The 27973-nt window shown below is 41.3% G+C and overlaps 3 protein-coding genes and 1 long non-coding RNA gene across 7 annotated transcripts in view; 2 read left to right on the forward strand and 2 right to left on the reverse strand.

The window, feature by feature from the left end:
* Nucleotides 1-10912, reverse strand: part of LOC109201304 (uncharacterized) — a 22971-nt gene extending 12059 nt beyond the window's left edge. Inside the window, exons 1-2 of the long non-coding RNA XR_002061334.2 lie at nt 10777-10912; nt 9012-9072 (exon numbers count right to left, since the gene is read on the reverse strand). This is a non-coding gene — a long non-coding RNA (uncharacterized LOC109201304). The remainder of the gene's footprint in view (nt 1-9011; nt 9073-10776) is intronic.
* Nucleotides 4493-9333, forward strand: six7 (SIX homeobox 7). Its single transcript, XM_005453166.4, has 3 exons — nt 4493-6436; nt 7592-7755; nt 7939-9333. The coding sequence occupies exons 1-3, from the start codon at nt 6029-6031 to the stop codon at nt 8147-8149; spliced, it is 783 nt and encodes a 260-aa protein (XP_005453223.1). The 5' UTR covers nt 4493-6028; the 3' UTR covers nt 8150-9333.
* Nucleotides 10908-18144, forward strand: zgc:101810 (actin-related protein 2). 2 transcript variants are annotated; one of them, XM_005453165.3, is made up of 9 exons: nt 10908-11033; nt 12967-13077; nt 14212-14370; nt 14471-14600; nt 14715-14851; nt 14966-15115; nt 15203-15348; nt 15446-15578; nt 16253-18144. In XM_005453165.3, the coding sequence occupies exons 3-9, from the start codon at nt 14218-14220 to the stop codon at nt 16421-16423; spliced, it is 1020 nt and encodes a 339-aa protein (XP_005453222.1). In that variant the 5' UTR covers nt 10908-11033; nt 12967-13077; nt 14212-14217; the 3' UTR covers nt 16424-18144. The 2 variants fall into 2 exon arrangements, with proteins under 2 accessions (XP_005453222.1, XP_003447592.1); XM_003447544.3 differs by lacking the exon at nt 10908-11033 and adding an exon at nt 11663-11858.
* A 1484-nt stretch (nt 18145-19628) lies between these two features.
* Nucleotides 19629-27973, reverse strand: part of rin1b (Ras and Rab interactor 1b) — a 41677-nt gene continuing 33332 nt past the window's right edge. For all 3 annotated transcript variants that reach the window (XM_005453167.4, XM_019356891.2, XM_025905542.1), the window contains exons 10-12: nt 27681-27812; nt 25686-25855; nt 19629-21747 (exon numbers count right to left, since the gene is read on the reverse strand). In XM_005453167.4, the coding sequence (XP_005453224.2) occupies nt 21508-21747; nt 25686-25855; nt 27681-27812 (542 nt within the window). In that variant the 3' untranslated portion in view covers nt 19629-21507. The remainder of the gene's footprint in view (nt 21748-25685; nt 25856-27680; nt 27813-27973) is intronic.

The raw sequence follows: 27973 nt of genomic DNA on the forward strand, positions 1-27973 counted from the left end.
ATATTCATGGAGGTTAAATACCTGGGGTCTGACAGCTTTGGGGTCAGACCTCTACAGTATATGGAAATGAAAATGCTGCGAAGAGTAATAAATGGATTAAACCTCATTTTATTGTTAGAGGGTCTCTCACATACATGACTGAGTCAGGCCAGCAGTCGGCAATGATCCTCTTTTGTTAAATAACACATTACAGTAAAACTTGAAGTATAAATGTCAGCCTTCCTGTCTCCATTTCAGCACTAAATTAAGTTTCTTCACTGCTTTTCTTTTTTTTAATGATTAGCATCACACCAATCTGGGAACCCAGTGACTATCATGTGATAACTATGAGATCCAGGTTTGTCATTCTGTAAACAAATCAGGCAACATTTCAAAAAGCTCAAGAAAACTTAGCATCCGAAGTTCAGCCAACTGGATCTACGTCTGCTCTCCTGAAAAGTGATCAATCACTACGAACAGAAACCAGAAGATTTCCTCCAATTTACTATTGTTAAGAATCAGCATATGGTGTCAAGAAGATGAAACTTAACACAGTGTGTATTGGGAAAAAGTCAAGGTATACTCTAGACAGACCGTCAGTCTGTCACCTTGTTAACACACATAAGCTGTGTACCAATTCAGGGACTGGAGTGTGTATTCAAGACCAGGTACATCACGATGGGCAAACGACACTCAGCGTGAAAACTGCTTCATCAGGGAATCTCGAATGAGCCGCAAACATACGGAAAATGCAGATGATGATTTTTTTTAAGGAAAAATGTGGAAATCAGTAAACTGGACAATATTCTTTGCACATATACATAAATAATATTAGAATATTTTAGATGTTACAGAACTATTTGTAGAGGCACCACTTGAGTAATTGAGCAAATTTAAGCAAAACGGCAAATATAACAATCAGGAAAACAGAATTACAAAACAATAAGATGACATAGTTAAAACATGATTAAAATAAAAACCTATGCTGTTCACAGAAAGACGCAGTTAGTTTCTAGTTGAGATTTAAAATCTGTTTTGTGAGGCCGACAACCTGAACTGTAGGAGGAGGCTGCTCCAGAGTTTTGGAGCTGCGTTTGCTGCAGCTGATGTCAAGAGAAAAAAAAAAAAAGAGTCACAAATGCCTTGTAATGGGTCTAAATATTTTTGTTCTTTTGATATTTCAGCTTTTGTTTTTTAAAGTGAAACCTAGATAGTCCCTAAAATTCTGTTTGTGCCTTTTCATAACAGGGAAGTGAATATAGAGTCATGAAAATCAATTATTTTAATGATTTTAGGAAAAGGCCGAATCATAAAAAATAGTAAAAGAACACGAATGGACTAAACAGTAACTGAGAACATACCAATAAGCTAGTCGTCTATAATGTTGTTAGACAGAATTATTTTTCTGCAGTAACCGTGATTAGGTTGAGATCAGTTGATTGACTCAGACACTGATGAATGTCTCATTTCTTGGCCTTGAGAAACTCTCGGGTTGTTCTCATACTTTGCTTTGGGCCATTATCTAATTGCACAGTGAAGCTCTGTCTGATCAGCTTTGCAGCTTTTAGCTGAATCTGAGCAGAGAGTACAGCCCTGTACACTTCACACTTCATTCCACCTCCACCGTGTTAGACAGATGAGTGTGCTTCAGTTTCTCTCTCCATACTTCTCTCTGGTACAAGTTCATCTTGGTTTTCTTCTTGTTCTTGAGTGTAATATTTGGTTTTCACCTTGTTGTAAATTCTCTGTATTTCCCTTCATGAAAGCATCTCTTGACAGTAGCATTTGACAGTGACACTCCTACTGTACCACCACAAGAGTTTGCTTGACTTGTTTAGATGTGGTGAAGCTGATTTTATTAACCATGAAAATAATTCTGTGATCATTCACTTTAGTTTTGGCGTCTCTGAGCTGGTCAGGATATTCACTCTTTATAAGCAATACCCAGATTATTGATTTGGCCTCTCCTAAAGTTTTTGCTGTCTCTCTGATATATAGTTTATATTGTTGTTTCACCCCGTGAAGGCCAAAGGCCTCCCTTACATTAACAAGTCGGACCTCCCATTGAAGCTCCAATAATAAGATTTTTTTGAAGTGTTTCCTAAATCACCATTAATGTACACATGGTTCAGTTGGATATAATTAAAATAGTTGAGCTGGAAGCTTTTTATGAAGAAGAATTACAAACAATAACTGCACTTCTGATTTCACAGGCATGACACTAATTATTTTGTGAGTTATTTTTATGATACAGGACTTAGTTTTGTTTAGAGGCAACATTTCATGATCCCTTTTTAGTGTGTACAGTAAAAAAACAGTCACGGTGAGTGATTTTCTATTTTAATATAATTTATATAAAATGAACCTTCTGAGCCCCCACTGCCTCCTCCCCTCCACAAACACATGCATAATCTTTTTATTCCTCCATCTTATTATTCATTCTGCTCTAACGGCTTGGGAGTACTTAAGCAGATTTTGGTTCAGTCTGCTCTCAAAGTGTTAAACAGATTGGGTAGGGGGGGATTTCTTTCAATGAAGGTGAGTGTGTGTGTGTGTGTGTGTGTGTGTGTGTGGTGGGGTGGTGGTCAGTGGCGCAAAGTGTCTGAAATTTGGACGGGTTAGATTAACTATGAGCATGATCTTCACTGAGCTCATTTCCCCCTTTCTGTCACAATGAGTGTGACTGACACACACACACACACACACACACACACACACACACACACACACACACACACACACACACACACACACACACACACACACACACACACACTCGCACACACTCACAGCTAACCACTTTTCCATTAGCTCACCAATCCCACCTGGTATTTTAATCTAGATTTAGGCTCTAACACGTATCAAATGATGGCCTTCTGCTTACAAAGTAATTCTACACCCTTTCTATACCCTAAACTCTCGTAAACAGCATCTCAGGAACAGATCTGGAAAACCTCTAAAAGATTAATCAACTAGTTATTAAAGGAAAATCAGCTAAAGTCATTTAGCTGAACTGGATCTTCGTCTCCTTTCAGAAGGTTGGAAATAAAGTATCCAAATACACATTTAGGTGTTTATTTTAACACAGTTTGTTTATTTGACATTTATGCAAATTGGTGTGTGATTAATGAGCTACCTCATTTGCATATTTTAACAACTTGCCTTTAGAAAAATAACTTTTGTAATGTAGTAACAAGTTGGAGAAACTTCATGGTGATATCTGTTACTTTAAAGAATGAGTTATTAAATTAAATTAAAATGAATGATTTTACTATATGTATCAGTGAAGACTCTTTTCTTATACTTTAAGTAAAATTTCTGCACATCAGCAGCACTTACACACATCAAATGTTCCAGTTGTATTCCTTATTATATTTTGAGGGATTTTAAAAAATTTAAAATAAAAAAAATATTAAAGAAAAAACAGTGAAAATTCCTCCTTTTTTTACCTTATGAAATTATTTTCATAGACTTACACAATTCCCTGTAAATAACTTCACTATTTCCTAATTTGTCAAGAAAATGAAAGAATCATTTTAGGCCTCACTTAATCCTGCATTCACATTTTTGTTCTGGACAAGTTTGGAAAAAGGTGTATTTTTTTAGATAGATAATAGATATATAATGCCATGCTTGAATTATTTATTTACTATTTTTTTTCTTTGAGAAGGGAATAAACATCAGAATAGGGAGAAACAAGTGGGGGGAAAAATATAATCCCAAACTTCCAAAATGTTTTAGAAATTACATCTTTGACTGTTTTGACTTTTCACCACTTGGCTCATAACTGTCTGTAGTTGTACTTTAGTTCTTAAGGAAGGAGTTATTGTTTTTCTTTTAGCATATCCAGTCTCCGTCCTCGGCGGATCACATTTGATCCTTTTCCCTGTAAGAGCGGTTTTTCATGCGATAGTCAAAATTTTGAAGAGGTAGATATCCTCTCTTCTAATCATTCCACTGCTGATCCCAGATACATCTGTAGAGGTCCCACAATCTAATAAGATCTCATAGCTGACGATTGGTGTGTCTTACACGTGGAGTGCTAATCACTCTCTAATCAGTACACAGTTTTGTCCCTCTTACCTCACTTGAAGTTTTAAAAACAACATTTCTGAATACTTGTAATATCAAAATATTACTTGTTATGTAAGTAAACAACTGAGGAAAGAAAAAAGTTTCACTTTGTTTTCCTTAATTTATTTGACCAGTTGCAGGTTACTCAAATATTACAATAAAGTGAGGGTTAAAATCATTACTTAAGTACCTTATCAAGGCAAAATAATCATTTTAAAAAAAGATATAAAAAGTTTGCTGTATCAGAGATATGGGTCCTGAATATGCAAGCCTTGATTCCAAAAATGTTGGCACAGAGTTTTGGAAATAAAAACAGAACGCAATAACTTGCAAATGTCATAAAACAACATTTTATTTGCAATATATATAACAAATATTTAAACTGAGAAATGTACCTTTTTTAAAATACAAAAAATACATTTTACACAGTGTCCCAACTTTTTGCCAATTGCAGTTGTGCAAAATATTCAACCTTTGTGAGTAAAGGCTTTTTTTGTGAAAAAGGTGTTCAAAGCTAATTTTCCTGTTTATCTCATTGTGTATTTGACGTGCACACAAAGGTAATTTACGTGTCAGCCTGACAGTCTGTTTCACATGAACACAATGTTAAGACTCCAGATGTTCATAGCTCAGCCTTCGATGTCTGCTGGGCTCATATCTCTATTCTAGACAGAGTTTGAGACAAAAATTTAAGCTCCTTCTACTTATTTTAAAGCAGATGATCCTTCACCTGACTGCAACCTTTATGCAAAGTTAAATTCACTCCAGGGAGTAATCGTGTCTGCCTGCGGAGGAACTTTTTGCAGATTCTAACTCCACATCTTTATAACAGGTTCACTTTTTCCTCAATGTTGTGCTTTATGCAGATAAAGTTTATGTTTGCAGCTGACAGATGCTTTCAGGGTCCTTAACCTGATTAATAACAAAATTGCCCTCAGACTGATTAATGAGCTGCTGAGATCAGAAGGATTGAACCGGGCAGCGGATCATTAATTCCGTGTCCTGGAGTCGCTCTGCCGCACGTCGATGTCCAGCGGCGTTTTCATTATGTCTCGGCCTGACGAGAGGTCGCAGAGGATAGCCGACGTGCAACCACGTCTGCTTTAATTACAGGGGTATTAGCTGGTGGGGGGATCCCTACAGCTTTGTGTCCCGACATTCCCTCTGAGCCAAATGTCCAGGCAAATGTGACATTTTTTTTATATCATCGGGCATCACGGTTTCATTGTGGCATCCAAGTGTGTGGCAGAAATATTGTCAGTTATCAGACTATCACTGGTGACATAAAAGCAGAACAGCTTTAACAGGAAACCTCCCAATAAAATTTGTATTAATTTTGCATTTTTTGCTTGTATCTTTCAGAGTCTTGGTTGGCCTCCTCTCCAGACACTGAGCCATTTTGTGGCCTGCACCCTTTCTTGCCCAGCTTTCCTCCAGCCCATCATCTGCTGCTCCAGCAGGGCTCCAACTCCACTGGTCCATCTCCACCGATTAACCAACCTAACCTCACTTGTTTGCTCACTGCAGTCATCCTGGCAGTCAATGTATCCTCAGGCTAAGCCAAACAAGCTGATCAGCCAGCCACCTCTGTACACAGTACCCCCCACTAAGAGGCTAATGGCCGGGATGTATAATCCTTCTCAAAACAACCACAGAGATGCTAATTGTATCCAGCTATAAATACGAGCCGACTCCTTGTCCTCTTTCTTCATTTGCCTATGCTCGTCTAAACCTGGAACAGCCTCCGCCCTTCACACCGGCTTCCCCGAAACAATTTGCACAGATACCAGGAAAAACTCCGTTACATAAGACAGGCTCCAGATAATTGAGACAAGTGTCAATAAACCTACAGCATCTGAAAAAAAGGGAGAGAGGCAGAGAGCGCGCGGGGCTTTACGCACGGATACACCATTTCATGCGTCTTTTGGCTACTTCTTCACTTCTTCTCTGAGCTGCTGCGAAGCAACAGGTCGAGATGTTCCCCCTGCCGATGTTCACACCGGACCAGGTGGCTCGGGTGTGCGAGAACCTGGAGGAGACCGGGGATATCGAGCGCCTCGGTCGGTTCCTCTGGTCCCTGCCCGCCGCCGTCCCTGGCTCCGCCGGGGAAGCGCTCAACCGACACGAGTCCATAATGCGAGCCAGAGCGCTGGTCGCGTTTCACGGGGGGAACTTCGAGGCTCTTTACCAAATCTTGCAGAGTCACCGTTTCACGCGCGAATCTCACGCCAAGCTGCAAGACCTGTGGCTGGACGCGCACTACCGAGAGGCGGAGAGGCTCCGTGGGAGACCCCTGGGCCCGGTGGAGAAGTACCGCATCCGCAAGAAGTTCCCGCTGCCCCGCACCATCTGGGACGGCGAGCAGAAGACGCACTGCTTCAAGGTAGGGTTGTGGTTTCACTCTCGTGGCTTTTGGTGACAGAGTGCTGTCGTGATATTCCAGGTTTGCCCACGTGTTTCCTCATTTCTGAGAAAAACACGGACTCTGCAGAGCCATCACAGGCTGCTACAACAAGCATAAACATTTCTGTAAACTACGCATTAACTAATAAATCAGGGCTTTTTAACATAACTGTTGTATTCGTGCTGGCTGGACTTTGTTAAAATGATGATGGTCAGAGTCACGGGTTTCCCCTCAGATCAGAAATTTCAGAGACTTCTCTACTTTAAAACAAAGTTGAATAATTTCTTTAGAGTTAAACTGTTTTTTGGCAAATATTACAAAACTAATCTAAGCTTATATGTATGATGCAGGTGCGTGTGTGTTTTAAATTAAAGTACCTCTGTGTATCTGTGTTATTGTGGTTTCAGCAGAACTCCTCTTCTTGTTCTGTAGCCATGTTTAAGAGGACCATTACTTATGCACACCTTGCAGACTGCTGGTTTGCACAGCAAGACTTCTGAAGAATTCTGTTAGAACTTTTTTCTTGTGACAAATGAACAATGCTATGTCCAGATGTGCAGAGAAGCTCGACTCAAAAAAGGGAAAGAAAAAGAAAGAAAGAAAGAAAGAATTTTAAATTTTGATGCCATGAGATTTGTTGCAGTTCCTCAGGAGGCAATTTGGCTTTTAAAGTGCAGTTTATAAATCATAAATCGGTAAAATTACACAAAGAACTGCTTTAAAGATACAATATAGTATATTTGGGGGAAGTAAACATGCACTTTTCCTCTTGGAAGTGTGTGTCTGAAAGTGTGAGCGCCCTCTTGTGGCAGGGTGGTGAAGTATCATTCAGAGTTAATCTTTAATTCCAACCCTCAGGAGGGATAGCTTCTCCAGCAGCTTATTAAACCACTTAGCATGATCCAATTTAGTGGATAAACATCGTTATGTGTGCTTCTAATGTAGATTGTGTTTATCTATTTATAAATCCGGACTAATGTGATTATACCAGGTATCATATAAGAGCGATTGTTGCGGTTTAATAGGATGATATTAAAATAACACTAACCACTTTATTGTCGGCACCTTTGGTTGATCCGGCATATGAGACACGTTGAGTCTTTTATGATCCACATCATTTTAACTCTTCCCCAGGAAAGAACTCGCAGTTTGCTACGAGAGTGGTATCTCCAAGATCCGTATCCCAACCCGTCCAGGAAACGCCACCTGGCCCAGGCCACCGGGCTCACACCTACCCAAGTCGGGAACTGGTTCAAGAACCGCCGGCAAAGAGACAGAGCTGCCTCAGCAAAGAACAGGTATCTCAGAAATTCCACATTTTATACATGTTATGACTCAGAAAGAGAGAGAAATCCTGTTTAGTCAAGTTAAGGAGACTAATTAGGTGAAGTGGCTGTACTTGTCTGAAGATCAGCTCTGACACTCACACTCATAAAAACAAGACTTCTCACTCTTCTTCTCTTGTCTTTCCATCCATGCAGGCTGCAGCAGGATCCTTCCCTCCTGCCCTCTGAAAGCTCTCCCGACGGCTCCCTCCAGGGACGCCATCATCACCCCCACCTGCTGCCCGCTTCCCCTCGCCACCCAGGGAGCCCCGAGGCCAGCGACTGCAGCACAGAGCCCGAGCCCAGAGGAACCGGAGCCTCCACCCCGGAGATCTCCGTCAGCAGCGACAGCGAGTTTGAGTCTTGAGACGAGGGACTCTCTGTCGCAGACGGCAGACTCTTACTACTGTCTGTGATCAGACCCAGACACACTTACAAAGACACTTGAACTTTCAGCGCGACTGTGGACATATTAGAGCTGTTCTCGGTGGGAGGAGGGCAAGGATGAGACCACTTGCTGTGGATGTGAGTGGACAAAGTAAAGATATGCACTTAAAAAAAAGCACCATGGCACATGACCCTGACTGTTATGTATTAGTTTAATGTGACTCAGTGCTGTAAAAAGATAAACATCCAGTTGAGTTTCAAACTCTCGGGCGAAGTATTTGTAGAGATCATGCCTATGAGCTTTAGAAGAGATGTGAATATTAATATTTTAAGGTTGAACGCTATTTTAGTAGAGACAATTTTCTCAGTTTTTATGGAAGCTACAAAAAGAAAAATGCCTTGTGCAGGCTGTTATTGTATGTCAGTATGTTAACATGCACATTGTTTCGTTTGATTATCTTCAAATTAGAACCAGAAACAAACTGTGAAAATCCCCTAGAACTGGCAGAGACACAGTGTTACAGTTTTATCACTCCTGAAAAATTACACTAAAAAAAAAAAATGCACACAGTGGTGACACGCTTAATGATAATAAAGTTTAGGCAAATTTATTAAAAACAGCCAGCGTAAATGTGCAAAATCTGTCTTGCAGCGCTGCAGTTTGCATGTTAACATAGGGACGTACCAACTCAACACATTTCACTGCCTTAAAATGGAACTAAGGGCATCACTGTTTTGCAATGCAATAACAAGCAACACGTTTAGAGAGACTGAGCTGTAACTCATCACCCATGCACACATGCTGCTTAAAATACAAACCATGTCATTGTGGGCTGTTTTACCTTTTCTGCTGATTGAAATCTGCTGGAAATGCTCCTGAGCTGCTCTGATGATGACGAATTCCTGCAGGAGCCGACGCAGAGGTGAAAGAGGAATCAGAGGGAATAAAACACACTCGTCGGTCTTAACTCAATGTGCCTATTACATCTGAGAACAGTGAGACCTAATCAGGCGTGAGACTGTCCTCATGACAACGACACACTCAAAGGCCTACTGTTTGCTGTCTTTCTTAACGACCATCATTTCTCATAAAGTATTTCTGCGTTTCAATGATAAATGTGTATTTTGTAATGTTTTGTGTAAATAAATGAACCTATTTTTATCTAAAGCGATGCAGTCTCTTTTTAGTTATGACCAGTATGAATACACTGTGTTTGTCTTTCTTTAAATCACCTTCAATATATAAAAAAAAAAAAGAATTTTTGAGCTTTTTTCACCAAACAAAATCAGCATGAAGCCACAGATTTACTCAAACTTTACAAAGAATCAGATACAGCCTGTTGAATACCCCTTTAAGTATCAACGTTAATATAAGGTGTAAAAATTGAGCTTTTTAAACATGTGAGTACTCTGCAGTTGGTTACAGTTACAATTGCAATACCAGGACTTGAATCACCTTTAGTGTTAATAATAACTTGAAGCATTCATTTTCTGTGTGACTTGTCAGTCTTTTGCATCACTGTGGAGAAATTCTGGCCCACTCATCTTTACAACGCTGCATCAGTTCATTCATTTATGCACAGCTCTCTGTCTCACCGCAGTATTTCAATCAGGTTGAGGTCTGTACTTTGGACCATTGCATCCCTTTGATTCTTTTATTTTTTCAGACTATTTGTTGTAGATTTGCTTCTCTGTTTGACATCATTGTCCTGTTGCATTACACAGTTTCAGCCAAGCTTTAGCTGTTGGACAGATGACCTCACATTTGACCTAGAATACTTTAATAAACAGAGGAGTTCGTGTTTGACTCAGTGACTGCGACGTGTTCAGGTGCTGTGGCTGCAAAACAAGCCTAAATCATCACCCCTCCATCACTGTGCATGAGGTGTTTGAGCCGATATGCTGCGTTTGGTTTCAATTTGTGGTGCCATGCATCACAGCCAAACATCTGCAGTTTGGTCTCATCTGATTTGTTCACATGCAATTTTGCAAACTTAACCTGTGCTGCCATGTTCTTTTTTAGAGAAAAGAGATTTTCCATACAGCCCATTCTTATCAAAAGTTTGTCTAATTGAACATTTAAAATGCTAACTGAGGCCTGCAGACTCTGAGATGTAACTGTAGGTCTTTTTAAAAAAACTGTGAGCATTGTAGTGGCTTTTTGCTGGGAAGATAAAGGCATTATGTTACACACACATGTATGCTCCAGCCCAACAAAATGCTCACACTTCTGCTTTTAGGGAGGAGCTCACAAATGCTCTTGATCAATTAATCAAATGCAATTCATCAGCAGCACGTGGCTGATACCAGCCCTCTAAATTCCCATGAAAGCAATAAGGTTGTGCTATGAAAATGGTCTTTTTTACGACAGTGTATACAGCCAACACAGTTACACATTAAGCAAATGCAAATTCATTTAGAATTGTGACCTTGTCGGACTAGATAGATAGATAGATAGATTATTGTGGTTTATCACAGCTAAAACTTTAGTACTAGCTAACTCTTTTACACTAACAGACACCAAGCTAGCATATTTTTGTAAAGAGAAATGCACAAAATGTATGCAGCTTACATAAATATATATATATGTTGTTTGGAGAGACTTACCAGACTTACTGATTAAAGACATTTCAAAAGTCTTCCATCCAGCTTTAGGAAAAAACGCTGTCTGTCTCTCAGAAAAAAAGACTTGCTGCTCTGTGGATGAGGTTGGTTCTCAAACTAAACAAAGATGGCGGCCGGAAATGGACGGTTTTTTTTTTTACCCTAAACCTAAAAGAAGTTGAAAGTAGAAGATAAGCAAGCTGCATGACGAGCAGAAAGGAGCCATTTCATTACAGGGATTACAAAACAAACCAAAAAAGGTAAAATATTAAACCAGGTTTCTTCTGGCACTCACCCGTAATTTGGATTCATGCTAAATGTTGTGAAATTGCTGAAATATGGGAAATTACAAATGATTTACTGTTTTTATCTTGTTATTAAAGATAAAAACATAGACATTTAAACTATACATTTTAATCATATGTTGCTCTGTAATTTCAGTTTAAAACTATGTCAGCGCTGGCAGAGAACACGCTGCTGCCATTCAAAAAGTTCTGCACCGTCAGGCCGTTATAGGTTAAAACTACTCAGATATTGGATGTGTAACTTTAAAAAAATGAACAAAGGGTGTATAGTACAAATTGCTAAATATTAGACCTCCAACATATTGTATAGTATTATGTTCCAAAGCAACAACAAACAAACAACAAACAGTTGTTTATCAACCTGAAAGTGAACATATACAGAAACGTTTCCTCCTTTGTGACTAAAGGACATTTAAAGGTAAGTGAAATGCATAATGTGCAAAATGTCAGTCACATATTTGTGTAAATTCCTCTTTTCATATCTCATAACAAAACAGTGTAGAATAGTTCTTCCTCCCTCCTGACCACAAAAATGGGTGTTGTCACACTCAGTAATCCCACCCACACCAGAAGTAGTAGCAAACAGACTTCTCCTTACCTGTCACTTTTTAGCCACTGCTACACTTATGTGCAATCTTAGGGCTGCACATAACACATAATCGGCTGTGCGTCAGTGAGGTTCCTGTGCAGACAGGTGGGGGTATTTTGAGGTGTTTGCAATATTTATTAAGAATGGACAGCCAGGGGAGGAAAGTGGTGGTCAGTGACAATGGGACAGGGGTAAGTCAAGCAGTCCGGAGTATATTACCACATAGTCAGATATCCTGTTAACAGTACTGGATGTTGTCTTTTATTTTTCTTTCAATGAGCGTTTAGTTTTAGCATGAAAAATATTACTAATCATGTTAACTGCATGTCTCTTTAAGATATCTTGATGCAAAGTAACCTTTTGCGTCGATGTCTATCTTATTTGTTTTATCGTCAATCATCTGGATCACTTAATGGCAAATATGTGAAGAAGTCCCAGGTGTGAGACAAAGTGCACTGCTGTGTGATTCCACATCTGTCTGGACTTGTCCCTCCTGACTTAAGTATGCACACACCACCATAAATGGTTGTGGTGCTTTGAAGTGAGCAGACATTGGACAAAAACCAGGAAGAGAGACGTATCAGAGGAGATAAAATCACAGAAGTGGCACTCAGATGTTTATTTCCGGAGGAAGTCAAGTCAAGTCAAGTCAAGTCAAGTCATTTTATTTATATAACACATTTAAAAGACATCTAGTGTCGGCCAAAGTGCTGAACAGGGATAATATAATCAAATAGAAAGAATTAAAATAGATAAGATAAAAACATTTTGTCAATGTGCATTAGGAAGATGCGCATTGACAGACTTTACCTGCTGCAACCAGAAACAGTCATATTTTTACCCCTGTTAGGAATGTATTGCATCCCTCCAGGCTAAGGAATGTGTGTCTGTGCCCACACGAACAAGTTAAGACAGTGTAGTAGGAGGTGTAGTTATGGCAGATTGGGAAGCATGGAAAATTTGGTAAATCTGTTGCTGTTTAAAGGCAGCATAAAATACATCTATATATATAGTGTGCTTTCCAAATGAGTTCCAATAAACATGATGAAATTGCAGTCGCCGCTGTCTGTTAAATAAGAAACAATTTGGTAAATGCATTACAGTAATACACTCTAGGTCAGGTCCTTGGAGGCAGATTAATCCCAGCATCGGATTAAAATGAACAAACCTGATTTATGAACGGAATTTTATCTGCACAAAAGGCTTTTAGTGCAAGAGTACAATTAATACGTTTAGCCTTAATGCAGGGCTACACAAACACAAACTGACTCTCAGTTTCATTTTCACATCCCCGTGCAGTTTGTCAAGTGTGGTTTTGCCGGATCCAACTTCCCGAAGCACATCTTCCCAGCCCTGGTGGGCCGGCCAATCATACGATCATCCACCAGAGTGGGCAACATCGAGATAAAGGTAAGACTGATGTAAATGAAAGGCCTGCACATGGGTCTTTCAGTTAACCTAAAGTCAGAATAGCGGAACATTAAAACAACATGAAATAAGTGGAAATGGGGAAATTACATCTACTGTATGCAGAGTTCTGTTAACAGCAAACAGCATTAAAACCACTGACAGGTCAGTCATCCTGTTACAGTTCAGTGCTCTATTGGGAAACCTGGTGTCGAAGCATTACAGCATTCCCAAGAAGGATAAAGGGCCCTGCAACACCACAAAAACTACTACTAAGAACATAATAAATAGCCAAGATGTAGACCACAACCACAATGGTCCCACCCAGTAACCCACAGGACACTCGAGGTCCACGTCTAGACAAGTCAGAGCTGTTCTAGCAGCAATACAGGGACCTGCACTATATTACTCAGGTGGTTTTAATGTTTGAGATGGCACAGTGACGTCTGGAGCCTCTGTATGTGGAGTGTGTGTTACCCCTGTGCCAGATTGGTGCCATGGTGTCGCACCATGTGACAACTAAGATAGGCTCCAGCAACCTTGGATTGGATAAATGGAAGAAATTGGATGGTTTTAATGCTGCAGCTGATTGGTGTAGCCATCTATAAGATCTAGATACACATCCTCTGTATCTCTGCTTCTCATCAACTTCCTGTGTCTCAGCTTAAAGCGTCTTAGAAGTGCACAGCTGCTAGCTTCCTAAGATGCTGAGACTGTTGAGTTCATAGACTCATGTAACCTGAGATCATTCAGACCTTTTAACCTGATAATCCCTGCAGGATCGGAGCGGAGAAAGCATGAAAAGGTCAGTGGTACAAATAAATAAGTAAACAAATAAAGGCAGGCTGCTATGTAATAAACATTACGCTTTCATAGATTTTTTTTATCAAATGTTGAGTTGAAACACCAGGTTTCCCAGGATAGCTGTCTCATATTTGTACTTTTGTATGGATGTGTATGTTTGTGACTTAATATTTTATACAGTATATTTAAAACTTGCTGATAATTTTCAAACTAAAAATCAAACTGAGGCTTTTTTATTATTATTTATTAAACCTATACTTTGCTGTAGGTCAGACAAAGAAGAGCAAAAACAAAACCATTAATATTTCCTGTCTCTGTCATCTCTTCCACCAGGACCTAATGGTGGGAGAAGAGGCCAGTGAGTGTCGCTCCATGCTGGAGATGTCCTACCCCATGGAGAATGGCATGGTGCGCTGCTGGGAGGACATGCTCCACCTGTGGGACTACACCTTTGGCCCAGAATGCCTGGACATCAACCCACCAGAATGCAAGGTATGAACAGGTTTAAGACACACAAAGACTGAAATGAATCAAAAGAAAAACTGTACAAGTGCTAGATTATCATTGAGTTTGTGTATGTTTTCTATTCAAGATCCTACTGACTGAGCCGCCCATGAACCCGACCAAAAACCGTGAGAAAATCGCTGAAATCATGTTTGAGAAGTACCAGTTCTACGGCATCTACGTGGCCATTCAGGCTGTGCTCACTCTGTACGCTCAGGGTAAGAGGTCGTGAAACGCTGTGCAAAATAAACGGTTTAAATCCTGACCTGCTGTTAACGGTGCAATATTTGGTCAATTTTAACTCCCGCTTTGTTAAATGACTCTGTCCACAGGTTTGCTTACCGGTGTTGTAGTTGACTCAGGAGACGGCGTCACCCACATCTGTCCAGTGTACGAGGGCTTCTCTTTGCCCCACCTTACACGCAGGCTGGACATCGCAGGACGTGATGTCACACGCTACCTCATTAAGGTGAGCTGGAAAGATCAGCGTTTGGGCAAAGAGTTGGGTTTTTTTTAGTGTAAGGAAAGTATATGTACAGTTTCACAGCAAACATATGTGTGAAAAAAATGTTCTTCCCATCAGCTCCTGCTGCTTCGCGGCTACGCCTTCAACCACACTGCTGACTTTGAGACCGTGCGCATGCTGAAGGAGAAGCTCTGCTATGTGGCATACAACATTGAGCAAGAGCAACATTTGGCCACAGAGACCACTTACCTGGTGGAGACATTCACAGTACGTTGGGGAGCAAGCTTTAATTTATTCTGCCTCCTAAAGTCGAGAAAAGTCAGAAAAAATAACCGATTCCTCTCATTTGTGCAGCTTCCTGATGGCAGGCAAGTGAAGGTGGGCGGAGAACGATTCGGGGCTCCTGAAGCTCTTTTCCAGCCTCATCTTATCAACGTGGAGGGAGCCGGAGTGGCCGAGCTGCTGTTTAACACCATCCAGGCTGCAGACATTGACCTCAGGTCCAATCCTTCTCCCTCACCTTTCTCTAATTAATGAAGCTGAACTACTGCAAACACGCCTTCATCAGGTCCATCTCCCGTCTGCTTTCCCATGCAGGGCCGACTTCTATAAGCACATTGTTCTGTCCGGGGGGACCACCATGTACCCGGGCCTCCCATCCAGGCTCGAGAGAGAGATCAAGCAGCTCTACCTGGAAAGAGTGCTCAAGGGAGACACTGAGAAACTATCAGTAAGAGCTTTCATATTAATGTCAGTAGAGAATGGATTCGATTAAGAGCCTGTAAGGAGTTCTTCAGTGCATTTGCATAAATATAATTTTACTGATGATCAGTGTCATCTGTATCATGAGCTGACGAAATGTTAATAGAATACATTTTCCAGTTATTTAATAAATGTCACCAAGCATTTATATAGATGCTCTGTTTTATTCACTGAACCTGAGGGCTATTGCGTGCAGGTTTTTCTACAGCAGGTCCAGTTTGGCTGTGATATAAACTCTCTGAATTTAAATATCTTTATGAGTTAAAAGTTTAGAAAAAGCTTGGTTTGAATACTATATTTGACTCTCTGCAACATTTAAGGTTAAAAGTGACCTATCTCTTTTTCTTTGTATTAAAAATAAGAAGTTTGGGCTATTTTATTACAAATACCAAAATGCATTTACTTTTTGTTGTTTTAAAGCCAAACCAATAAAGTGTGACATTTGTCACATTAATTAAATATATATCTAGAAATTGAAAGTTTATTTTATTAACCTCATTACTGAGGTTGTTTCTTTTTTAGCACTTTTCTTCGTAGCGGCACAGAATATAAAAAAAGGCTTAAAGGAAAGAATTGTTGTACTTAAATATTAGGGCTCTGTGTTTTAATGACATCTCCTGACCTTTCTCTTCACCCCTGCAGAAGTTCAAGATTCGAATCGAGGACCCTCCCAGGAGGAAACACATGGTGTTCATGGGTGGTGCCGTGCTGGCCAACATCATGAAAGACAAAGAATCCTTCTGGCTGACTAGACAAGAATACCAGGAGAAAGGCCTGGGAGTGCTGCAGAAGCTGGGAGGTGGAGTCAGATAAAATAAAACGAAATTAAACAGAATTTTAAAAACACAAATTAAAAATGAGGAAAATGTGAACTAGGTTTTGTACTTTTAAATATTAACTCTGTGTCTCTCACAGTCTCATCTCTATTCGAAACAGTTTTAACTGACAAAAATTACGACTTTTATCATTAAAAACACCATTGTAGGTTTTTTCAGCTTTTACATACTAAATATAACAGTTGTGTTTTTTGGACTGTGCAGGTGCTCGCTTATCCAGGTCGTGCTTTTTGGATCATTTGATAAACCTTTGATGACTAATGTTAAAAAATGTCAGGAATTCATTTGTTGCATTAATAGCAAGTTTAGGTTTTATTTAACCTTTTTAAAACTAACAGATCTATGCAAACCCTTCAGTACTGTGCAAAAGTTTTGAGTCACCCCTCATTTTTTTATATGTTGCTTAAAAAATGGGAAATAGATCCAGCAATGTATTGAAACATGTGCAAACATATATAGAAACTCAGTAAAGGAGGTCAAAACAAAGTATTAAAGTTCTAACGGGCTTGAAAGTCAACATTTGGTGTGACCGCCTTTATTCTTCAGCACAGTCTGAACTCTCTTAGGCAGCTGAAAAATGAAGCCAGTCACATGCATCCCTGAAAGGAAGTCTTTGAAAAACCTTTAGAAAGTCTGGAGAACTATTGTTAAAGACCATTTTAAAAAATACAGAAAAAAACTTTTACATTTTATCTTAACTGAGTCTTAATTTATCCTTGTGCAATAAAGGTTATTATAAAAACAAAAACATGAATATTTGGATGAAAATGACTTAAATGTAAAGCCAAAATTAAATTATTTTGTTAAACTCCATTACTAATTCATTTTGGGACCCCACATTATGCCAGCCAAACAGTAACCTGTTTGCTACTGTTTCTTAGAAATATTTGTCAGTAAAGTTTACTCGCTAAACTTGATTTAATCAAAAATAGATTACAGTCAATGATCTTCCCCAAACACAAAACTTACCCAGTTTTTGCTTTGGCTAGCTTGGCATCTAATCACAGGAATCCTCTTTTCTTTACTCTGTTTATATGGTTGGTGGTGTTAGCTTAATGTTATTGTCAAGAGCTTAACTTTAATTATTGGCTCATATGAACTATTAGTTTAGGTCTTTTGTGCTTTTTTCCTGCACTTTAATCTAGTTTTGGTTGATGTATATTGTAATTATTATTAGTTGCAGCCTCCCGGGGGTTCCTGGTTGTTCCTCCCTTTGTGTTTCCTTACTCCTGACTTGTTCAGTGTGTATGCGGGTCTGTGTAGCACTCTGGGGTTATTTTTATCTGTTTAACTTTGAATGTTAATATAGCTTCCTGTCTGTCCTCCCCAAACCCCCGACTGTGACCGACTGTGTATTACTCTCACCTGCATCTCGTTCCTCACCTGTTTGTCACTTCTCAGTGTATTTATAGTTTGGCCTTTGTTATAACACCTGTGTTTCCGCCCTTTGGTGCTGCTCATTTTGCCTCGGTCCCAGTTTGATTCCTGATTTGTTGCTCCTCCCGTTCTGAACTCCTCTGTTTCGGGCTGGGATTTCTACTTTGTTTTTGTTTTGAGATTGAGAGATTCTTCTTATTAACTGTAAAAAATAAGTGTTCAATGGACTGGCAAATACAGGCTGAACATTTGAATGTTCTGAATGGAAAGAATTTGTCTGTGGGTTTGTTTGGATTTTTTTAAAATAAATGTCAAACAGAGGTTTTTTTTATTGTACATATTTCTTGCTGTAAGCGATGAAAAATGATGCAAAATGTGACCTGTTACTTCTCTCATAAATATAAAATTGGGTACATACACTGACTTAATTGGGTACACCAGTTCAGCTGCTCATTGCTGCAAGTAACTAATCAGCCAATCAAACAGCAGCAAGTTAATGCATTCAGCTATATAGACAGGGTGAAGACGACCTGCAAAAGTCCAAACTGAGCATCAGAATGAGGAAGAAATGTGATTTAAGTGGCTTTGAATGTGTCATGGTTGTTGGTCTGAGTATTTCAGAAACTGGTCAGAATATCTGCTGGGATTTTCCCACAAAAACATCTCTGTGGTTTAAAGAGGACAGTTTGGGGGAAAAAAAGAAAATATCCAGTGAGCAGCAGATCTCTGCATAAAAATGTCTTGTTCAGGCCTGAAGTCAGAGAGGTGTAGCCCAGATTGCTTAGTAAGTAAGTAAGTCAGGTATGGAGAAGCGCATCTCTGAATCCACAACACATTGGCCTTGGAAGCAGATGTGCTACATCAGCAGAAGACCACACCGGGTGCCACTCCTGTCTGCTAAGAACAGAAAACTGAGGCTACAATTCAAACTGGACAACAGATGATGAGAAATGTGTTACCTAGCCTGATGTGTATCAAGCTCTGCTCTGACCTTTGGAAGGGAGAGTCAGAATTTGGCACAAACATGGATTTATTAATGTTTCAGCGTCGAGGTGTATTAATGTGTGGCACATTTTCTTCGCACACTTTGGGCTCCTTAATACAAACTGAGCATCATTTAAACCCCGCAGCCTGCCCGAGTACTGATGTTGACCATGTCCATCCCTTTATGACCACAGTGCACCATCTCCTTATTGCTGCTACACACCATGTCCCAAAGCTCAAATGAAACTGGTTTCTTGAACATGACAATGGGTTCACTGAACTAAAATGACTTCCACAGCCACAAGATCTCAGACCGACAGAGCACCTTTGAGATGTGGTGGAAGAGGAGATTTTCATAATGGATGAGCAGCAACTGTGTGATGCTGTCACGTCAACATGGACCAACATTCCCGAGGAGTGTTTCCAGCACCTTGTTGAATCTTTGCCATGAAGAATTAAAGCAGCTCTGAAGGTAAACGGGGCTCCAACCTGGTGCTAGTGACCACTGAGTGCAATGTTAGTGCCTTTCATTTAAAAAATATAATTTAATCTTTTTTCTTTCTTTTTTTATGAGACCTTTTAAATAACATGATCATACATCCAAAAGCAGGACTTGGCTTGATGGGTTAATTAATGTATGAATACATGAATTACTAAATAGTCAGTGATAACTCTCAACACTCAAAGCCTGTAAGAAATAAATGTGAAGGTGTGAAATGACAGTGTTAGTATTTGCTGCCATCTGGTGGTTAAATCTGCACCCGTCAACACTCCCAGCCCCACTCCAGCACTCCACTCACCGTAACCACATGGCGAACAGATATTGCAATTTTTTTTTATTGCGATACTGAGTTACCTGACAAAATACAGTCATGTGTTTTTACACTGAAAAGAAATAGTGAGCTCTCACAATGAACACATGCTTCACGCACACATACACGCACACGCACACATACGCACACGCCACATTCGCAGAACCTTCACGTTAAAATGAAAAAAGCATGCAATAATGTTCAAAACACATCTCAAGAATGAACCTCCTCCCCTCCCCCGACTCGGCTGATCGAAAAACTCCAGAAATGTTGGAAAGTCCACACGTTTAGGTTCGATATCTACCCAACAAGTTCAACAATTCAAAGTTAGTTTTAAATACACAATAATGATCATCGATAACGACACTGAGTCGAACAGTCAGTCGATAGTGATGACTTGCAGCAGGAAGTCACCAAGAGGCTGGCGACGTGTACATTTACATTCTACCAGTCGCCGCGAGGCTCCCGGTTTTATTGGTCAGACTGTCCTCTCAGTCCGCTTATAACAAAAAGAAAGAAAGAAAAATAAATGTTAGCTCACGGGCTCGGCCAACAGTACAACTCAAAAGCGGTGAATCGAGACATGAAACGGATGCAGTTCTGAAAAGGAATAAACACTGAGAGAGATCTTAAATACATTCGCGAGTCATTCAGTAAAATCTGTTGTCCTGGTGTGTGGATGTGATGCGCTTCCGTCTTTTTTCTTCCCTCACTTGGTTTAAAAACAGAGAGAGATGATGCCTTTCTATCACTTCCCTCCTACTCGCCCATTACTCCACCTGCCAAAACCATTAAATAGAATACGCAAGCTGGGAGGAGAGCTTCTTCTTCTTCTTTGCTTTCCTTTTTTTTCTCTTCAGGAAGTAAAAATAAAATAGTCTTTGTGGGTGAGCCTAAAAATAAACAGCTGATTTAAAGCTTCCCTCATGATTTCTTTCAAAGCAAACAGCTGTTGTGTCACAAGATGGCCTTTCTTTTATCTTCTTTTTTTGTCACTTTGGTATTGAAGTTTGGTCGTGGCTATCACACATCTCACCTTTTTTGTCACTGGGGTGGGGGGGAGGGAGGGGGGCACAGAAAGCCTCGTACCCCCACCTTTTAACAGCATAGTTCCATCCAGCAATCAATCTGCAGACTTTTACACATAAAAGGAGCAAAAAACCAAAAAAAGGTAATAAAATATCCAATTTTCACCCAGAACTATACAGTGGAAGGGTTACATCACCGCGGTGGACAATTTGCCTTCTCGAGGCGCGCGCTCGCAGGAAGTGATTAGTTTCCAGGCAACAGTAGTCTCACAGAATTTGTCTTTGGATTCGAGCCTCTTCACATGTTTTTTTGTTTTTTTTTTAATGATGTAATCGCTTCATGGTATAACTCTGGGTTCATGTTTCAAATAACAACCAAAATCCATTTATTACACATTTTCCATTGTCACAAGCAGCACACTCCTTTACACTAGCAGCCACACTGAGTGGTACATAGTACAACTTTTTGGCAACACTCCCCTACGTTGGTCCTGCTCTGTTCGGTCCGTTTAGGGAAGAGTTTACCGTTTGTTTGTTTGTTTGTTTGTTTTAAAGCTCTGCTCCTGGTCTGGAGAAGGGCTGCAGTTTGTCACGAAAAAGTCCCGACCCACGACGAGACACAACACACCGTCGGAGAGAGAAAAGAGACAGAACAAGAGAGAGAAAGAGAGAGAGAAAGCAAGAGCCACCATCCATCTCCTCCTCCTCCTTCATTTCCTTCCTTCCTTCCTTCCTTCCTTCCTTCCTTCCTCCTCCTTCCTCCTCTATGCCTCCCACTCACTCCTCACACACCGACTCGCTCAGGTCCACGGCGCCACCCCTGGTGAGCCGCCGCATCTTGCTGAAGTCGTGGTCGGTCCTCAGGTAGGAGAGCGAGGGCCTCCCTCGCTGTGGCTGGCCAGGTCCTGGGGCTGGGCCTGGGGCGGCAGGGCCCTCATCTCGCCGCCGCTGCGCCAGTACAGGGTGTATTGCTGCGGGTCGGACACTCCGAAGGTGGCGGCACACAGCTGCGCCAGGGCCTGGCTCGTCTCCCCGGCTCTCCACTGCAACGTCCGCACGGCGCTCCGCTCCCCGTCCTGGAACAGTATCCGAACGCACCTCTGGAGGCAGCGAGGGAGGGAGGAAGAGAGAAAGAGAGGGAGAGAGCAAAAAGGAGTGAATATATATACTGTATTTATGCAAAACACAGGTCAAGAGGCTTATGGAGTGAGGGCAAACGAGGGGGAGGAGAGAGATGGAGTCAGAGGAGGAGTGAGGACTGTATAAGCACGGGCTGATACGCTGCCACAATAAATGAGCCCAAAAAAAAAAAAAAAACAGAAAAAGGACGATCATGAAAGAAAAATGCCTCTTAAACAAAGCTCCTGCTTCCCACACACAGCCGGCAGGTCCGAGCTTCATGCGAAAGCCATCTTCATGAAACTGCTCTTTTTTCCCCCCCCGCTCTGCTTCATGTTACAGCTTCACTGACAAACTCCCGGCATAAATCCACTCGAGCAAGTCCACTTCCAAACTCAAATATCATCCATTAAACTCGCTCTGCTCTGGTGCTCTGCTGAAGTCCCCCCCCTCCTCCACCACCACCACCACTCAGCAGACACAAACTTTTTTCACATTTTCCACAGAGCAAAAACAGAGCAAACCCAAAACTAACAGGTCTATCGCAACAATCGCTGCTCTTCAGGCACTTGAGCCATTATATAATGTCAGATTCAACCACCTACAGACGCCCTCACAACTCTCTGTAAAGCACACATACACACACACACACACACACACACACACACACACACTGTGAAAACATGCTGGACATAATCCTTTTTACCAAACATCCAACCTTGAGAAACCAGGGAGAATCCTTTTCCCTGTCGCTCACGGAAACACACAAACAGACAAGCCATCCAGCCTGCCTCCTCCATCACACACACACACACACCACAGATGAATAAGTGGCTTTTAAAAGAAGCAAAAAAAAAAGAACGAAAAAGCACTCAGTAGCAAATATAATCAACAGGTCAGCCATAATCAGAACTTACAGAGTCACTGAGCTCCTCGCTGTCCGTGTGCATATTGTGTTTGCCTGCTTCGATGGGTAGATGCAGCTCAATAAATTTCATGTTATCTGACCGCCCACTTCTTCATAGCACTTGGCTCACTGATCCCCGCCTGTGTCAGTGGAAAATCTGGCTGCCGGGTGAGTTAGATCGGCTATTTGAAGCCAGGAGAGGAACCACGTGACGAGACAGAAACGTTGTGGATGACAATGCCTGTTTTCCATGGCATCTGGTGGACCGTTACACAAACGTGGGGCCAGCGGGGTGATAATAGGAGAGTGTAGGTAAAAAGTCAGCGTGCGTGTGTGTTAGTGTGTGTGTGAGCGCGCATCAGCGCACGCCCGGTCGTAAGCCGGCGGCCCCAGATCAGAGGATTACCTCTAAAAATGTCTAAAAACTAATCCCCCTAAATGAATTTGAAACGTGTTTGCACTCAGAAAACAAAAAAAAGGGAAATCCAGGTGTGCTCTTTCACCTCTGGCTCTCCCGAAACTCCAGCTCTGTCCACGACTTCATCAAGAAGCTTCAGTGGTGATGCCCGAAATCAACTTTGAGTCAAATGTGGGTCACTGCTCCTTTTTTTTCTACCCCACCTGCCAGAGTCACAGATAGAGGACAGTGTGATGTTCTCAACACTGTGTTGCCATCAGTGTAATTAATGTGCTGTAATATCTGACCTCTTTGGATGGATTATCACCTCCTTTTTGATGTCACTTGCTTCTTTCGTGCAATTTTTATGTGCCAAAGCTCACTGTGACAGTTCTAAGCAGATGCTGGCCGCTCCAAGCTGCAAAGACCACACGTTTGATACGAGAGAGACTTTGATTGTTCTGCCAGAAGAAAAGAGATTTTAACTGGTGCCATCAACGATGATTTGCTTTGTTATTCTCTGACAGTCAATTAAAGACTAAGCCAGGGTAGCCTGCTTCTGAGTGCAGCTTTGTGTTTAATCCATAAACGTGCAGAAAATGGTTAAAGCTATACTGCTGTCCAACACCAGCACTAGTCAAAGCAGCATGCAGAAGCTTTGCAGCTGCATGGAGACACTTGTCTTGGCCCTTGTAAGAGATAAGCTAGAGTGGATCCAGAAAGTATTCACAGCCATTTACTAAACAAGCTATTTCCAGTAACTCTGTATTTATGCTGAAACAGCCAAACTGATAAATCAAACACACAGATTCTTGGTGAAGGGGTGAAATCAAAACCCCAAAGCTCCAGTGGAGTCCTCTGCAAAGAGAACAAAACCTGCAGATTGACAACATCTGAGTAAAAGATGCTCTGGTCTGATGGGCGGCATGGTGGCGTAGTGATTAGCACTGTTGCCTCACTGGGTTCGACTCCACCACCAGGCCGGGGCCTTTCTGTGTGGAGTTTGCATGTTCTCTCTGGGTACTCTGGCTTCCTCCCACAGTCCAAAGAGATGCAGTTAGTGGGGTTAAGGTAACTGGTGATCCTAAGTTGCCCATAGGTGTGAATGTGAATGGTTGTGTGTCTCTCTGTGTTAGCCTTGCAGTGCAAGCATCCTAAACTGGAACCCCGATGGATAGATACTCTGTTCTGATGAGCCTTATAACCCCAAAAAACATTTAGAGAAACAGATTGGGACAGGAGATAGTTGCCCTCAGATGCCTTCTTAAACCTGGAAATAGCAGCAGGACAGAGCGTGCAGGATGCAGGACATAAAATGTCCACATCCTTGCCTCGAATTAGACCTACAATTACTTCCTCTTTCTCATAATCTAAGATGTGCTGGTGAGCAGACAGGGGATAGACTGTTTAATACCCAAGTCTGATGCTTTGCTTCTTACACTGGGCAGCTGTAGCTCAGGTGTTACAGCAGGTCCAATCAGAAGGTCAATGGGTTAATCTCTGACTCCTCCATGCCGCATGTTGAAGTATCCTTGGGTAAGATACCAAACCCTGAGCTGACCCCCCTAAACCCCCTTGAATCCATCTGTTGGAGTGTCAGTGTGTGTGAAATGGTGGATGTCCAGGAAACACCAGGCACTGCTCATCTTGGTAATAGCTTCAAGCTGAGGGAAAGGCAGACTGATCAGAGCCGAGAGAAGAAGATAAACCACCTGACAACCAGGTGATGGTTCCCCTTTTTTAGCATGACAGTGACCTGAAGCTAATAACCAAAACAGCCACTCTGGAGTGGCCTCGGAGCAGGTCTCTGCCTGTCCCTAAGTGACCCCATCAAATCCCAGACTTAAACGCCACAAAACATCAGTCGAGAGGTCTGAACAGACGCCTCGCATCCCATCAGGCTGAGAGAATCTGCCAAGAAGTATAGAATAAAATAAAAGCTTATTTTGGCTGCTCCCTAATTCACGACGGGGTGCCACAGCAGGGTAGCTCTGCATGTTTAATTTGGCACATTTTTTTTATGCCAGATGCCCCTACTGATTCAACCTCAAAGGGATTTGTCTCCTTCTGGGATCAAACCAGAGATCTTCTGCTTGTTGGACAAACGTGTAAACCACTACATTATGGAGCCAGTCCAAGAAAAACGGAATAAAAAGCCACACTTTTACAGGCTTGACCAGAGTTATCCAAGAAAGCTCAAAACTGTAAGGAGATTTCTGCAAAGCTACTGATTAGCATTAGTTTTTCTATCCATATCATGAGTTTAGTCAATTTCCCTGCGTTTGTAATAACCTTCATGTAGAAAAACGGATTAAAGAAAGAAAAAAATAAGACATCCCCCTCACATGTGTTTGTTTTTCTTTTGATCTTCATTCATCCACCTGTAAGATTTAGTTTGTGTCTTTAAACTGTTTCTGCCGTTAAGTCGTCCGCACGGTCCAGAATATCCCATTAGAGTTGTCTCACTGCATAATAAGCAGCTGTCCACACATAAATCAGCATTTCACACAAGAGAGGTTTGTGTGAAGGCTATATACTACATTACTCCACAACAAACCCACATGTAATGCTACGAGGGCTTGTGCACTGCTACAATCGAAGCAGGCGGCGCCTACTTGGCTCTGCTGATTCTCTTTCTGTCTCTGGGCCTCTCGGCTCCGTCTGCAGCTCCACTCTTTCAGCGCTTCTTGGACCTCTGGCGTCAGGCAGCCCGAGAACGGCTGCTCCTTGTCCAGGCTCTGGATCAGACGCAGGCTGGCGTACACGCTGGTCAGGTAGTAGCCACCTGTAGGCGAAAAAGGTGTAGGAGGGAAAAAGAGTGTAAAAACAGGACTAAATCTTGCATCACATAGTACTTCCTCCTACTCTGTCCTTAAAAAGATTGTCTTAAAACTTCCCTGCCATGTACTGCTTTCAAGAGATTTTTCTTTTTTTTGTTATTTACTTCCTAAATTCACTTCCTACACTCTTCCTGTGTAAGTCAGAGGTACGAATTAATAATAGAGGATAATAATAATCAGTGCATGTAGTAACAGCTACTAAAATACAGATAAGACAGAGTAGATTATGAACAGTCAGTGCAATTTTAAGACAAAAAGCGAGTAAAATGTGAATCATCAAACACAGATTTGTGGTAATATTTGAAAATATGCATTTTTTACTGATATGAAAGCAGGAAAAAAATAAACTAGCCGTCATAGACCTTCATAACATCTGTTCATTTTATTTTGCTGTTACCTGTTTTCCTTCTTTCTGTCTTTTGTTAGTTTTTCATCTTTAACTTCCTGTTTTAGATTGAAAGGTTAGCTTTTTTTGTGTCTCTTCCGGTTTTAATTCCTGTTTGTCTTCCTTTCCCATTTTCACACTTGTGTCCTCTCTCCTGCATCCCTGACGATTTTTGATTGTCAAATACATCCAAGTATCTATAAAAGTGTCGCATCAGTGTGTTTTTAAAAACCTCTTATTTCTACTAATCAAATTTATTCATTAAAGTGACTTTTCTTTATATGGGGATAGGTATGTAGTATGAGTAGAAGTCCAACAGCACAGTGTTTGTGAGACTAATTTGCATTGCCACCATATACACAAAAAAACACAAAAGAAAAGCTTCACACAACAAAAAAACACCAAATCATTTGTTAATGACCTTCTTAAAAACGGTTTAAGGTTGCACTTAAAAATATCCCAGTCTGGATACAATTTGATTTCTTCTTCCTCTTTCAGCTCCTGCCTTTACAGGATGCTGCACTGGATCATCTGCCTCCATCTCACCCCATCCTCCTCCGTCACACCAACACTCCTCATTCACTACACCCAAGAATCTCTTCTGTGGTCTTCCTCTTCTCCTTCTGCGTGGCAGCTCCACCTTCAACATCCTTCATCAAATATATCCACTCTCCCTCCTCTGCACGCGTCCAAACCCTCTGACCCTTGTTTCTCTAACTTCCTCTCCAAACTGCTCAACCTGCGCCGTCGCTCTGATCTACTCATTTCATCTCCAGCTCCAGTCTTTTTTATCACTACCACCGTCTCCAAAACATACATTACAACAGGTCTTACTCCCATTTTGTAAACCTTCAGTCATGCTGCCATCCTTCTGTCATAAATCACCCCTGAGACTTGTTTCCATCCCCGCCACCCTGCCGAATCTCTCTTTTTTTATCTCTCTTGTGCATTGTTTATTGCTTTGGATGGTTGACCCCTCTGTAGATAAAGATTTGAACACCGAAAGAGTCGACTGGGTTTTTCTGTCCAAATGAGGATTTAAATAATGATACCTTGCAATTCCCAGAAGAAGTTACTGACCCCCAAACTCAGAGGAATCAAAAGCACCTCAGAAGGTAATTTGATCCTATCAGCCTTTGGCCCATAAATTACTTTTGATTGTTATATCATCAAATGTTTATGTTGTCTGGCTATTACAGACGGTGGTTAAAAAATAACCTAAGTCATTTATGTGCTGTGCTGTCCCAAAACAAAGACAGCAAATGTAACAAAAGTATTGTGATAGCTGCTCCTGCACTGCACAGTAACAGAGGTTTAAGGATGGCTGTTGTATCAAAGATATCCTGGGACGACCTGAGACAGTGATGCCGCAGTTTGGGACCTACCCTCTCCTCCGAGCCACGAGGGCTCCAGCAGCTCCATCATGTACTCCACCTCTATGAGGATGTGAGGCTTGTTACACTCCACGATCACGTAAGACAACGACGGCAGGAAGTCGTCCCAGCTAACTTCCTGTCCTGCATATATATTAAGAGAAGGAAAGGAAAAGAAGAGGCTGTCATCGTTCTTTCTGACAGCTTGAAATGAACATTGTACCAAATAAACAAGTGTACAAAAGCGAGCAGGTCGTGCTGCTGCCCACACAGATACAGTTTTAAATGTGAAGGTTTTGACAGTG

Source organism: Oreochromis niloticus, linkage group LG3 (assembly GCF_001858045.2).
Source record: "Oreochromis niloticus isolate F11D_XX linkage group LG3, O_niloticus_UMD_NMBU, whole genome shotgun sequence".
In the NCBI taxonomy this organism is placed as follows: domain Eukaryota; kingdom Metazoa; phylum Chordata; class Actinopteri; order Cichliformes; family Cichlidae; genus Oreochromis; species Oreochromis niloticus.